Below are 15,364 nucleotides of genomic sequence, written 5' to 3' on the forward strand. Positions count from 1 at the left end.
AATATCTTTGGCAGCAGTGCCCAAGTTACTCCGACAGCCACGACGCCTCAATCCAATTTATTCGGCAGAGCACCAGCGTCGACAACTACGAAACCAACGCATGTCCCGGATGCAGCAAAGAAAGTCACATTTGGCGAGACTTCCGTTAAATATATAGAGTCCCGCGAAGATTCTGGTAGTGCCGGGAATAGCAGTGTCTCTCCAGGATTTTTCGGTTTCTCAAACAACACTGGGAGTAAACCAGTACCAAATATCGAGGAAGCGAGCACAAACAGTCCTTCTTTCTTTCCCACTGCAGCAGCTGACTTGGTTCCAACTTCGGGCAATAAAGAAAGCCAATCTACTCTGTTTGGAGCATCAGCTGCAACAGGTACTGACTTTAAGCTTCCTGGTTCCAATGAAACTACTGCTAGTGGACTGTTCGGGTCAGCTGCTCGGGGTCTTTCGTCCCCGCCTAGCACCCACATATCTCGTCCGAATGCAAATGTTGACAACGCTTTCGAATCCGGGCAAAGTTCAACGATCTTTGCTCCAGCCTCTTCAACCCAGCCCGTCGCAGGTGTGAATATCTTTTCCAGCAACGCTGTCACATCAGCCCCTGCCTCTGTACCGGCAATTGCTGCGCCACAAGCAGCACCACTCAATACGGTCCAGACGACCGGTTTATTTACGCCGACTACCACAACCGGAACCTTTGTGCCTGCCCCAAAAACCTCAAACGAGGAGAAGCTTGACAATTTCGCTAGATGGCTCGTTTGCGGTGACCAAGGTCTGATGGAGGATCTGGAGGGATGGGTGGTCGAGAACTTGTTGCGAGACGTCTGGGACAATTTCGTGAAGACGGAGGAGGAACGGAAAAGAAAAGAGGAGGACGAAAAGTCGTGGGCCGAAGCCAACAAGTTCAGGGCTTATAGTCTGTCGGTCACTTACTTCTACCGTTGGCTGGAGATATTCAGGAAGCGCCGATCTGTCAAGCGCATTCGGATGGAAAGAGAAAAATTCCGACAGTGGAATTCCCCAGATAACGTAGCAAAGAGGGAAGCTGCGCGCAAGGATGTTAAGAGGCGGAAGCACGATGAGGTTGTTAACTTATTGCAAGAAAAGGCGAAGGGTAGGGCGGAAGGGGAGGACAAGTCGCGGCAATCGACGGGATCGCGGGAAGATAGCGTTGAGCGCGCACTGCTGGGAAGAGGTGCCCTCAATGGAACAGCTAATCCCAAAGAAGCAGCGCGGCAATTAGCCATGGACGAGGAAGAGACAATGGCCGACGGTCAATTGCCCTCAGAAATGCTTTACAGACAAGAGAGTAAACGCAGAGAGAGACACGGTTTACCGCCATTAAGTCGACTACAACACCCACGGATCTATAAGGAAGGCAGTAAACAAGCAATGCTCAAAGCTCAGCTCACCGGAAAAGACACTTCAACAATATCGACTACAAGTTTTCGCAATTCAACACTCAGCTCTAGCTTCCGCTCGAGTTTGGGCTACAACACTAGTAGAGTTGGGAAACCCAAGAAGAGCAGAGTATCTGATCCTTACTGGCGAATGAAGGCCAATGGACTGGTACAAATGCCGAATGGAGAATACCTACATGAGTCACTTGCGCTTCCGATGCTGCGCGAAGGCAAACGCTTCCCTGGCCTCGGCGACTATGGCCTTCCACCCTCGGCATCTGCCTCTCCAGCAGCGTCTGCAATGGCCGATAGCCTGTTCGACGAAAGCCCGCCGCTCATGTTAGAAGATGGTCTGAGGAGTCGCGTTAGTCCTTCGCCGTCTGTCACGTCAGATATTTCATCGAAGCGAAAGCGAGCCTCTTATCGTCTCGGCGACACCGAGGATGATGATCTCACCGCATACAGAAGCGAGAGGTCGGCCAGTGTTCACAAGAGGGCCAGGAGTAGTGGGTCAATTAAGAATGAGCCTGATCTTCTCGCCCAGATGCAGGGCCTCTTGAACGACGTTCAGGCGGTAGGCAAGAATTTGGAGAGTCGATAAACGCAACGAGAGGACGACGCCTACAGCACAGGTCTGGGCTTGACATATTTATATCTACATAGTACATTATTCAGCAATGGGATGAGAAAAATGCATTGGGCGGCGTTAAATTTGCAGAGGCATGGCACGGAGTCAGGGTGGAAACTGTTCTCTGATACCCACTTACAGGTGACTGGATACCGAATACAATAGCTACATGAAAAACTAAAGTTCCTGTTTGCGTATCTATCTTTTCTCTTCATTGCAGATAGTGAGTCCTGATATGCAGATGGATTGAGTTTGTGAAGTAATGATCGGCTGACAACTTGGTGGTCCTAGTGCTACGCATGTTTACCGGCAGTGGACACAACGTATTTGAAGGTAGCGTTGTATGTCGACGCTGAGCTTTTCCTAGGATGCAAGTGTAAACAAAGTCGATGATACAAGAGGTGACTGAAAGCAAGCGGATCCTAGCTCGGGCCACTTTGTCGTAAACTACTGCTATTTTGCCTGTGTGCCAGGTTCCTGTAAATCTAGCACCTTGGAGCTTGTCTTGTAAATCGACATTCCCCTTTGCCCAGGCGGTGACAAGTACTTTGGTGCCTTCCGATCGTAATGTAGCTATGGAAGATGGCTCGTCTCCATGGGAAGTTCCCATGATGAACGCATCACGCCAGTCCCCGTATAGAATAATTAAAGCCCGGTGAGAATCTCAAATTTTCCCAGTCATTTGTAGGGCCAGAATATTACAGAGCACACCCGCCCACGATCTCGATACTCCCCACTACTGCCGACCTGTTGGGCAGGCCTCGCTACAACCTCTACCGAGCGTGACTTTGGAATATTCTGGTCTCATCACCGTAATGGCATTAATCCCTTCCCGAGGACCATATTTTACGACATACGGATAGAGTGACCGGTGTCTCGCTATATCTTTTACAATTATGCTTTGTTGAGTCGAGTCTCGAAACCTGGGCCATAGTCCCTAAACGTTCAACAAGTGTGATTATTAGTCAGGAGGATAAGGGGCAATGGGTATTACACCTCATTAGTGAGATATACTAGTGTGCCGCTGGAGATATGATGTGTTGCACCGAACAAACCAATAACGGCCCTTCAACAAGCAAAGTGCCGTGATGGTATAAATCTTGATATCAAGGATTGACACGTGCTAAGCCAAATTACGAAACAGCATGAGAACATGCATATGACTGTGGTGAAGTGAAATTACCCTAATCGTGTGCCCGAAGCCTGTCCAAAGCAACTAAGGTTCATAATCTACCAACTTTGCTGCATTATTGTTTTTCAACGTCTTACACAGACAACGAAGACTGATAATTCCACTGCCCAATAAGAGATTGGTTGGTCAGCATAGTTTCATCAGTACATTGTCAAAAGAGAGAGTGCCAGAGCCAGCGTCAAGGTTGCGTACAATGTTGCTCCTAGACCACTGTGTGGAACGAGTATTCGAGCAGACTGCTCAATAGAGTCGTCAGTCATCTGAGTCACCGCCATGAAATTGCGGATCTTAGCTTTAGCACATGTTGTGCTTGTGTTTTGAGAGCGTGGTTGGTCAGGCAACATCACCAGTCGGCTTCCGGTTGTTGTAGGCTCTTTCAGGTACCTGTCCAAGCGCTACTAACGCAACTCGGTCTCTGTAACTTGGGCAGCATGAGAAGAAAGAGAGCTGGATTGTTTGGATGAAGACTGTCTCTGTATATATATGTATGAGTTGACATATTTCTGCGATACAGTGTTACAAGCAGCAAGGGCCATACCCATTAATCACAGGTCTGGTGCTGGTGTGAGCCATTGTTTCTTGCAATCGAAGTATAGGAAGGCAGCTTTGAGAAAGGACGCAGCGCGATTGAAACAAAGATAAAGATAGTTCAGACGGTCAGCAAGAGGATATATTCGTTTATGGCAAGCAAACTCTTCGAGTATGGTGAAGACTTGGAATGGGAGATCAAGCAATGAAGAAGACCACACGCTGATATCTGGAAGGCATGGCCAGCTTATGATTTTCTCCAGGGAGGCAATGAAACGCATGTGTCCAAAACCACCAAACCGGCATATGAATATAAGATTAGCAAGAACTACTTTTGAGTACACAAGAGTACAAGGACTCACGATAAACTAATATGGATCTCACAGTTGGTCTGATTTTACATTATGGCGATGGCAAGTACAAAAGGATACAGGTCTTGGCGCGGGGCTAAGAACGGAGTTAATAAAACTGATCGGGATAGGAAGAGGTTTAGATTGGCTGGAAAATAACCAAGGATCCTCTGAATCCTGCATAGGCGTTTGGAGCAGTCAATCAACATCCATCAAAAGCAAGGCAATCATCTCGCCGATCCCTCGTGAGGACCCTGAATATGACTAAACGATCTGACTAGGAAATCCAGCGTTTGTCCCGCTCGGCCTTACCAGCGTTGCCCATCCGTGGCACTGGTGCATGCCAGGATCGACGTCCAATACGCAGTAGCACCCCATTAGTATTGTTTAGCATAACTCGAGATCTTGTCTTCTTAGCTTTACTTGATAGCGCTGTAGTAAACCCGAAATGTGTAACACCTTCATGAGGGCTCAGATTTGGTCCCGAGCCCAACTCGCTCAGACTCTGAGCCACCCACTTGCGTCAGAACAGCAACAGCCAGCCATTGGTGTCTGGGCATAGAAATTTTAATCGGTAGTCAGGTGCCCACCCTGGAAAATCGCGTAGGCACATTAAGCATTTTTCCTGATCGGACCCGGATGAAGATGCCAGAGGGCACCTTCACTTGATTGAAGGACTCAACCTTTTGGCCGACCACTGCTGCAGACTTGACAAAGTCATTGTAGGCCAAACGGCACATCGAACGAACCAATAGTTTCTTACATTGTGGAGGTTGCCGCCTTTTATGTGCGATGCCTTTCTGTGATTTGTAGACATTTTCACAGAGTCAAGTCGATATAAGCGGTACGTATATTCCTAGAGATATCCGACCGTCGTCATGTACTCAGCCCTGCTTTTGAAATTGGTTTCCTCAAACTCGGTACGTAGGGTTACTATCATGCGTTTGTTCTGCGTATCCCATGAGGCGTCCAGTCATTGCGACATGCATTTTTCGGCAAACCGAGAGGTGGGTTTTTGTAATTAAGCCGTCGTGTCGCTTCAAGGCTTTCTTAAGCTTGGTATTTATGAACGCTCCCTGGCCCAGAAAGTTGGAAACGTCGAAGGACTCGATATATACAGGCCATATCAAGGCGCTCATCCGCACGGAGTTACTATACTATTTTCTCATCAGTGCTCTCCCAGGACAGGAATCTTGACATTTGCTGTTTTCGGGAATCATGGACTCTAAGATATGACTGTCTACGGGGCAACGATCTCGCTCATGGTAAATCTGTTCCCCCATCTGTGTCTGCCATGGTGGTGTCGTTGGATGAGGATCTCAACGCTTAGCTCTGCTAAGGGCTGATTCACAACGGGTAGCGAGTTGCGCTATGTATTATTCCTGTAGTGTGACATGGGGTGATAGGTATTGTGCCCTGTTAGTGAGATACAATATTATGGCGCTGCAGATACGATCTGTTGTACCGGACGAAACAATGATATATTATTCCTATAATACTGTCACATAAGGCAGAGTCCTTGAGCTTGCTTCTGCCACAATTCAGTGCTTGACTTCTTACCTGTCATCGCCTTACACATTGCCTACGGCATTGGTACTCGTGAATTTGCTGCAGGTCAATCGAAATAAGCGAAAATGATCATCGTTCTTGTGCCTTCCACCTTCTGGGTACAGAATTTTATTGACTCAACAAATGCTTGCGAGTGGACTTTCACCAGTAATAGATGAAATGATCCTGAAAATTCCCGGAATTTGTCGGTATCTTGAAGGAAAGACACAAGTATTATATGAGATACGATGGTGTAATACACCGTCTTACCTGATGTCCTGCCAGATTACCTGTGAGGTTCTGGCAGTAAAACATAACGGAGTTGTAAAGCTCGGTTCTGTGGATTAAGCCGCTGGCAACCATCAAGCCCAGGAAAGAGGACACTACTCTACAAGCACTGTCACGCAAAAGCTCAAAATCAATTAAATAGCCTTTTCATCGGCACAGTTCTAGTTGGAACAACAATATCGGATCTGCCTCACCATCCAGTCACCACCTATAGATACGAGATACGATGGGCTCAGGGTGGGCTATCATCGCGAACCACGCGATCTTCCAAGACCGGTTCCTTCCACCCATGGAGTGTAACAGAGGCACTCGTTACGATTGTCTGTTGGTGAAGGCTCTGCTTATGACCTTGGTAACTGTATCTAGCCGATTAAAGATAATATCACGACCGTATCCGAGCCCCCGACAGTCTTAATGAGAACAATACTGGTAAGGCTGTGGATCATACGACGCCAAATATCTGCAGTTATTCCGGGTCTATTAGTTCTGAGAATAAAGGCAGGCTTAGTCGGGATATATTGCCAAGGACAAGAAGAGATTACGGCTTCAGCCAACGACGGCCATAAATTGGGGGTCACAGATCAGGGGCGCTTATGTGGACAGAAGATGACGAAAAGTTTGATGAAGACTTCCATTGAATGAACTCCCAGTTTATCATCTGCTGGAAGTAAAGGCAATCAATTGAAAGTCTTGAATATTTCACCATCGCCAGCCACAACCTGTCGACCAACAATCTATGCCCCGGAGTTTGCAACTATGAAAGCAAGGATAGTGTCCCACCGCACCGCCATCATGGAATATGCCAGATAAATGAATGCAAACATGTGTTAGAGAGGTGCCGGAAGTCGACGCTTTTGCAGTGGTGGAGATGAGTGAATGACATGGCGCCACATCCTAGCAGGCATCGCATACTTGGAGGCCAGGTGTTGTAAAGCTGGAATAGTTGAAGAATGCTGCCAAGTTATAAAAAAGTCGTGATGCTCATGAAGCAACGACATGTGTAAGGGCATAAAGACTTGCCATTAGCCGTCGTTCAGTTATCCGCAGAGATACGTTGATTGATACCCGCATGGCTACCAGCGAACGAGGTTGTAGATGGCCCTGTAACTAACAATGAGAAAATAAGTTGAATGCTTCCAATGACGAGACTTACAGGGGCCATCACGGCGAAACGAAATGGAATTGTGGGAGGGAATGGCGGCCGGCACCGCTCCCACCGGTCTAGTCGAAGCTTCCCATGAGGTTCTGTATCTTGGTTGACATTTCGGTCTCGGCTGTTGCAGTAGTCGTGCGTTGGCAGCTGGGCAGTTCCGGTAACATAACGGATCTGTTGCCCTCGCCTGTGGGCTCCTGCAGATAGGTGCCCACGCGCTGTTCTGTAAGGAGTGACTGGGTTGCTGGGGAAGTTGGATATTCCGATCGAGGGGGGACTTCCGAAGAATGTTCCCTACGTATAGGTATTGATCAATACTAATCTAAAGAGTAGCCAGTACACAATGAACAAGATCATACCCATTGATAACAGATCCTGTGCTGGTATCTGGCATAATTAGGTCGCGGAATATGGTCCGAAGAGCTCTCAGACCTAAAAAGCACGAAGTCACAGAATTGGACCAGTGACCAAAGAATGGAAGAGGTTCAAGGAAGGAAGAGAGTCAACAGAAACCCTGAAGCACCTGCGAGGATAATGTATGAGAAACGAATGCAACGGTATCAAATTTGAAAGAAGGTCGATCGAGCCATGAGGAGAAACGGGCAAGAAGAGGCCCGTCTCTCTTATATGAGAAGGTAGCCAGCAGAGCTGCTACGAAAGTAAGGCAGCCGGGATGTCCAGATCACGAGTGAATGTGGGCAAGGTTTTGTTTACTGACACCCGGGAGTATGGAAAAGATAGAGCCGGGTCTTAGACTGCCGCAATCTCTTATTGCTGCAGACTAGAATGCTCAAGTGTACTACCCAGGGTATCGTCTACAGATGGGCAATCCCCACGGTCTCGTCTGTCAATCGTAACAACCCCTGTCGAGGCCAACGGCACAACCCCTGTCAAGCCAGGAAGCCACCACTGACTGGGTGCCCCTCTCGGTGCTTCCAAGTGCCCTGCTTGATCCGACATGGAAATGTCTCGGCCGCAGTACGAGGTGTCGTGTGTAATAATACATCAGACATATCGTTTGTCCCTTACTCTTTGCCTGCCCGGCCTGGAAAGATTCGGTGAATAAGAGATCTTGGGTGCGATGAGCAGACCTTAACTATGATGATATACTTCAGCCGAGCGAGCGAGGGCCATCTAAGATACCCGTGGCAATGAGTTCGCTCTTATTGTTGGACGTTGGCGAGATCAAACATGTAACTTACCCCGTGCAGCCTTCGGACCCGTTGTGCTAGCGCTTGGGCAAACCGAATCTCTAAAATCTGGGGTGTTATCGCTTTCCTCGATCTGCAGTAACGCCGCGTGGGAATGCAAACCAGGATCATTCCCTGCTAAGTAATCAAACCTGTGCGCAAACCTAAAGCATTGTCTTCCCCCCTGCCCCCATTCAGTTGTGGAGTGCTGGTGGTCTACTTACAGTAACTCACAAAGCTCCGCTGCAGGTATCTCCTCCAAACAAAAGAACATCGAGTGACTTTGGCGGTCGTTTCACCGTAAACAACGTATTGACGCTGTTTCTGGCTTTTCTCGGAGTTTACTACTACGGTTCGAGGCCTGATTTCTGCGAGAGTTGCGATATATGAGGGCGGATACGTAAATTGGTTTAGGATATTACGTAGTCCCAGAAGCTTGCCAGTTCTTGCAGCGGTTTCCCTCTCATGTTGAAAGTTTTAGGAGACGCCATGCAGCTTGAATCAACCCCACAGTTGCACTTGACTGAATGCTGACCCTGTAGAGGAGCATGTCGCATCGCATATTCTCCGTGAGACTAGGGTAAGCGAAGAAATGTCTTTTCGGATCGACTGTCAATTTCAGTGACATGTACACAAACCACATTTGAGAGACCTTTGATTGATAGCTAGCTTAAAATGTTTACTTCGTGCTTGGGCTCTCATGTTCAAAACATGTATCGTACGCAGATTCGAAAATAGCAGGCATGCATGTTGTCGTATCAAAGCCGTGGATGCTGCTTGCCGAAGCGTGTTGCATTCGCTCAATGTGGACGAAAGTCAAGCATGAGAAGCCCAAGCCGTTATGAAAGTAGGGATGTCAGGTACCAAGAAAACCTGCCAACGTCAACACCATTCCCTCGGTGCGAGCTTCCAACCAATAGATCCTGAACCTAATTCTCCAAATCTTTGCCAAAAGTTCCCCACGCCAAGCACAGAAACACTTGGGTTGCTGAACAGGGTAATCCTTTTATTTACTTAGTAATTTCTGAACCACAGCAGCGGAATCTATATTGCAAGCAAGGGTGTAGACAGCATTCATAGGTCTTGGTTATCTTGGACAAGGTTCATGCCAAACTTCAGGGTCTTTTCCCTGAGTAACTAGTTTGCTGACACAGAATCTATCATCTGCTGAACAGCGAGGTAGTGTCTGGCCAATATCGTGGGGAAGAGGCCGTTTCATCCAAGGATCGCCGCCTCATTATTCGTTGCATACTCATGCTGTGTGCAGATGTGCATGAGAGCAATTTATTGCATAATCTAGACGGGTTCTCCTATATTTGAGTCGTGGAGTTGGAAGCGTGTTGCTGGTCACATTGTATCATCGTGGGAGGACGAAGAATTCACTGGTAGTAAGAAATAAGCAACAGAGTCAAGAGGGTCAAGGCTCAAGAGGTGCATCATAGACTGGACCAGGTCGATCGTGACAGGGGTGACGGGATGAGAGGTTGCCGAGGGTTAGTCGTAAATCTTGTCCAATTATCCCTGCACCGTAAGGAATCTATGGCAGGTAACCTTTTGAACAAGTAAGTGGCCTGCGCAGGGGAAAGCCTGTCCATAAAGCGTGCTCTTCAGGCCACCCGTCGATTAAACCAAGTTGACCTCATCTCATCATGAGTGGACGAGGCAGGCAGTACAATGGGCCCTGACAAGTGGGTGATAAAGTATTTGGCAGACACAGGGGTGGCAACCAGATCGCACCAACCGCTGCAGCCGTGGAAGGTACATGCGAATCCCGATCCGTACTGATATCAATACAAATCTCGCTGAAGATGCACCGTGCAACATGCTCTGGAACTCGTTCCATATGTGTGAGTGTGCATGCTGGCGCCTGTCCGAAAGATCTTACCGCTAAGGTGGGTTCATCACTGCAAGATGACAGCTTCAAGTGTCATATGCGTAGAAGCATCATCCTGTAACATACCTAGGTGATGCCACCGTACGACGAAAGGGACTGAACGCCATGAGAGGATGAAGCAAAGAGGGCCGGCATAGTGAATCAATTGGTGCATGGGTCATCGAGCAAACGATCGAGACTCCAGATAACCCTGTTTTTATTTTACTTGTTTTATTCTTATTATTAAGAAATTTTTTTTTAATTTGGGCAGATCCACTAACCTGAGGGCCCAAATCGCGTGCCTGCGGCCGTCGCCCTCAGTTGTCGGAAAACTTTCGGTGAGCTGCCAGGGTCATGGTATATTTTCTGGTTGACAACACATCAACAGGGCTCACACCTATTCAAAAGGTGTAACCTAAGTAAGTAAGGACGCTAAAGGTTTCAAAGCATCGCTACCCAATACTTATAGAGCAAACCGATCCAGAGGCTTAAATTGTGGAGAACCAACTTCAAGTACAACGTACAGTAGCTTTTCGTGAAACACAATAGAAATCAATTTCGATGCTGGCATTTTACGCGCTAGAAGTTTCACCAATTTTCCATCATCCCACTGTGCAGCGAGCATTGATTGCATGTCAAATGTTGGGACGAGTGCAACTGGGCACTCCTGGCTCCCCAAAGCCGCCGGCTGGTCCGATTTCTTTCAGATTTTTATTATTTTCTTTTTCGTAATCAATAATCACCATCTAGTCCAGACTAACAGATCTGATCGTCACATGCCACGAAAGATGATATTACACGCTCCCCAGGGCCTCGATCATTTCCAGCATACCACAAAACACGCCAACATGGACTGCCCGCCATTTTACTGCAACAGCAGACTGAAACTTTCTCGATGATCATTAAGTATAGATACCCCGTTGAACATGTTCATGGAAATCTAGTTTTCGAGGAGACGTGTAAAATGCTCCTACTTTTTACTTCTAAGAAACATGCACAGGAAATGACTCCATCTGCAAATTCTCTTGTCTACCGACATGTATGCATCTATGATTTAAGTCCATGGAGCTAGGGAAATCTTAGTTAGACGTAGTATAGATATAGTGCCTTGCACCGTGCTAAGCCTAGTTGCTAGGGATCCTGCTGCTAAAGATCCTCCGGGCCCTTCAAGGCCGCCGTCGTCATCGAATTGAATTGACCGATAACAAAAGCCTTTGCTCAACAAAAGCCTGGCGAAACACACCCGTTAGCACCAAATGTGTCGTTCATATCCCCAGTCTGATCTTTGCGGCAATCGCTTTGTTCAAATCTGCCCAAAGCGACCGGGCCCCCTGTCCGCTCAAGATTGTGACAAGGGATTCTTGCCCGTCCTGCCGTGTTTTTGGGTACGCTCGGAAGAATACCGACTACTAAACCACCACTAAGCCCTGTGACACCCAAGTCATGCGGTTTCGCCAAGGATCACCCTTGTGTCTTCGAGAGCTCGCCAGTTCCAATTGCGGGCACCCTTGGATGTTTTGGAAGCTGCCTTGATGAGTAGCATGTCTGACGAGCGGTCCTACACCTCTGAGCGACACACGGAAACGTGGCCGCTTGTTTGAAATCGGGAGCTTCAAGGTCGAACTGTCACAGCGTTTTCGGGTATATGAATACAGCACTTAAACTATCATGGTGGAGCATATCAATGCATTATTGGAATTGACGTGCTGACTCCTGCTATGAAGTATCGCAGAATCAGACGCCCGCTTGCTCCTCATTGCTGCATTTGCGCCCTCCAAGTGTTGTAGAACAAGTCACAAACAAGGTGTAGGGTGTTATGGACTGCAAGCTAGCAAGGTGTGCGTGTGTGTGTGTTATCGACGCAAAGCAAAGCGTTACACACGGCAGAAGAGGTTGGTCCTTATATTATCGATGTAGAAGATTCAGGCACGCAATCTCTCTACTTGGGCAAAATCCACCCACTATCTATCGATTGTATTGAGTTTCACTGACTAAACGGTGTAGGCCGGCATCATAGGAAGCTAGCTGTAGTGGGGAAATGGCAAGGAACGAATTAGTTTGTTTCTAGGCTGTTCATGACCCTGTATCATGAATACTGCACCTAAGAGAGCGCTCTCCACTGGTATGTCATGGGCGCTCGTACGCCGCTTTTGGGAAGCAGGTCCCATCTCGTGTTCCCACCGTTTCGATGTACGGTGTAGAATGGCACGAGAGAGTGCACCATACCGTTGATTGTGGGAAGCTAGCGGGCTGATCCCAACAAGGTCCCCTGCTTAGTGGAAGCGGCTCTGCCTGGCTGGCAGCAGCCCATCCCCATGAGCTGGACAAGGATCTTGCGGTTTTGTTGCCAACCCCAGCCCAGCCGACCGCTTGGAACCTGCGTCGGTCTCTGTGTAACTCTTGTAGCCATGTGGACCAGGTGACTGAAAGGAAAACTTCGAGGAGAGTTTTGTCTGCCCCCTCCGACATGGATGTGGCCACAGAATTCGGAATAGAGCAACTGGACAGCTCCTATGTTGGCCCCCTGTCCTGTCTGCACCTCCCATGTCGGCGCTCCTGTCCTGTCTGCTAATCCGACCCCTCTGGCAGGAGGGAGACCGCGCGAACAATTCGCGCCTCGCTTTCTCCCGCCCGCGTAGGCGTGCTCGCCATGTGCATGACGTGGAGCTTCAACTTTACCAGCGTTCGGTAAGCTGTGCTGAAACTTGCATGCACGCAGTCCCAGAAACCTTCGGTTTGTCAGCGACTTGGATGTGTTCGCTGTTGCAATAGCCGCATAGGTCGTTGCGCTGTGCTAATATACATCCGCCCAGAGTTTGATGTCAAGCCTTTTCGTTGATGTGTGCCTCTCCATCGGTTCTGGCAAACTATGTATCGGTGGCCCCGAGAACTTGCTCGTGTCTGAACATGCAAAGGCGGCTGTCATGCTGCCCTTGTATGCAAGTAGCCGGGAAGGAACCACGGGATCTGGCAGCTTCTTTCAGAGGCCTATAGCTATCCCCAAAAAGCAATCTCCTAACTGCCATTGTTAGTACGAGTTCAGGTGAGATTCTGCTTAGTCTTCCCTACTGCGAGGTCATAGTTTTCAAGGATGCAGGTAACTGCCACTTTTGTCACGTAATACTAACAAATGCTACTTACGTCTTGCAACAATTAACATATGGCCAATCGTGTCAGCTTTCGGCCCCAATCCTTATCGCATTGTCGGCGTGTTCTGTAAGATCACTGCGCAAGATGAGTAGCTTTTACAGCACAAGCTTCCTCAACCTGCTTGCGAAACGCCGCCCACTTGGGAGAATTACAATCGACGTGGCAGCTATGGCCTCCAAGCAAGGATATAGTTCGGCATTCATGTTTCCTGTTGACTCATGAAACTATACCCCAATGCGCAATCCGTTCTTTCGCAACTCAATGACTGGTTTTCCGACCTTTCTGAACTAGTCTAATGCTATCTTTTCATCTGAAATCCCGACTAGTCTAGACTAACAACATTCAAGAATCAATTGCTATGCATTTGGAAGTCATGCACCTGTTACGTTTTGCCTCTTTCAAGATTAGAACTTGAACGATTCTCGCAATTTTCGACCAGTTCCAATACTCGAAATATGTTCACCTTCGTGGTCCTTCCTTGCAATCTGTGTAGAACTCTGCGCTTTACCTTCCTTGAGAAAGTTTCGTTCTTCTTATCCCAAACGATACTCGGTCGCAATCGTTGACTTTGTAGAGATATAGATAGTTCCCTTATAGTACTTAAGCATGAGGCATTGAGTTTTATCAATGTTCTTAAGCCAAGAAATACATCAACTATCACCTTGGGTTCACGTGTGTTTGAAACCGGATGTTGTCTTGTCTTTCGTTCTTAGAAGTTTGGATATTGTTTACATATATTTTTCTATAATTATGGTAAACCTTCATCGTCCGAGGTCTGCACGATTATTGTACTCATCTTGCAACTTTCATGCTGAACAGCCCAGTCAAGAAGTATATTTTATCAGTGTGCATTGTCTGAGTTAGTTCTTATATCTGGTTTCATCATGTCTATTTGTAGTAAGATTACTTTAGTGCGTTTTACACACGAAGTGTTTGGCATTATCACACACTCCGTCCAAGGTCGTCGCAGCTTCTTGGGCATCGGAGGAAGATAGATCTAGTAGTGCACTGAGCCCTTTCCCCAGGCTCGAATATGTCATTAAACGATAAGTCCAAAGGTCATACTGAGGTTTTGCTTCCGATGGCAGAACCGATGCAAATGTCATGAATGCACTAACATGAGCCATGATAGTGTTGGTCTTGTATTGTGCCATGGTAGTCCTCGATCAAGAACCAATAGGAAGAAAGACACTAAAGACACTTACGATATCTCTAAAAGTAGCAATATAGCTGAATTCCAGTAATTGGCCACTTAGATACGGCTGACTACAGGGCAACGATCAATTAATTCCTATTGAGAACCTTGGGTTTAAGATCAGAAGACAGCAATATGGTGACAAATAATGTTCTCCAAGAAAAGGTTCAATACAATATAACCCATAACTGCGATTTATCTACTTGAAAACAACATTATGTAAACTGGCCAGGAAATCAGCGACGGATCGAATCCGCAGCCGCAGACAACAGCTAGTGATGCTCACCATTACTTTGCCATATACAACAAATGCCAAATTCATGCAAGAGGCTTCGGACATTCGTGTCACTACAGATAATTAGGCTGTGGTCATTATGGAGATTTCAAATATCATATTACCATTTCCAGGCCTCGCAAGTCGCACAGATCACCAGAAACCGGTACGCTCACAACGGTTTCTACTAATCCTGAAAGCGATCGTCACGAGGGTCGGGTTCGTAAAAGTCCAATCTCAATAGCTTCCTTAAACACAGGAGCTGCTTCGTCTCAAGCGACAATCATCGCTGTCAGCGATTAGCCTTCATATTGCCCAAGTATTCTTTAGTTTTGTTCTGAAACAAACATGGCTATTATATTTGAAACTCTTGTCGGGCTCGGCCCTATCCGCCACGGAACTTTCCTCGAGGCTGACTAAATGACATCAACTACTTGAATGCGTGAGTATCGATTAATGGTAATCTTACTTCAGACAACGACTTCAATATACTCGTTTTGAATGTCGCCTTTTGATTATCATTCTAACTGCCAAGAATCACCATTGCCGAACGAGTAATGTAGCACCAATCCTTCACGATTACGGCGGGTCAGATGTA

At 47.4% G+C, this 15,364-nt stretch overlaps 1 protein-coding gene across 1 annotated transcript; it reads right to left on the bottom strand.

Moving 5' to 3' along the window:
* Positions 1-6,964: 6,964 nt before the first annotated feature.
* On the bottom strand, positions 6,965-7,478 carry BKA67DRAFT_534187 (uncharacterized protein; the record flags this gene model as incomplete). The annotated part of the gene is made up of 3 exons (XM_046099824.1): positions 6,965-7,038; positions 7,085-7,401; positions 7,444-7,478. The coding sequence occupies 3 exons, from the start codon at positions 7,476-7,478 to the stop codon at positions 6,965-6,967; spliced, it is 426 nt and encodes a 141-aa protein (XP_045959520.1).
* Between the last annotated feature and the right edge of the window lie 7,886 nt (positions 7,479-15,364).

The sequence above is a fragment of the Truncatella angustata genome (assembly GCF_020726525.1).
Source record: "Truncatella angustata strain MPI-SDFR-AT-0073 chromosome Unknown BKA67scaffold_3, whole genome shotgun sequence".
Classification (NCBI taxonomy): Eukaryota; Fungi; Ascomycota; class Sordariomycetes; order Amphisphaeriales; family Sporocadaceae; genus Truncatella; species Truncatella angustata.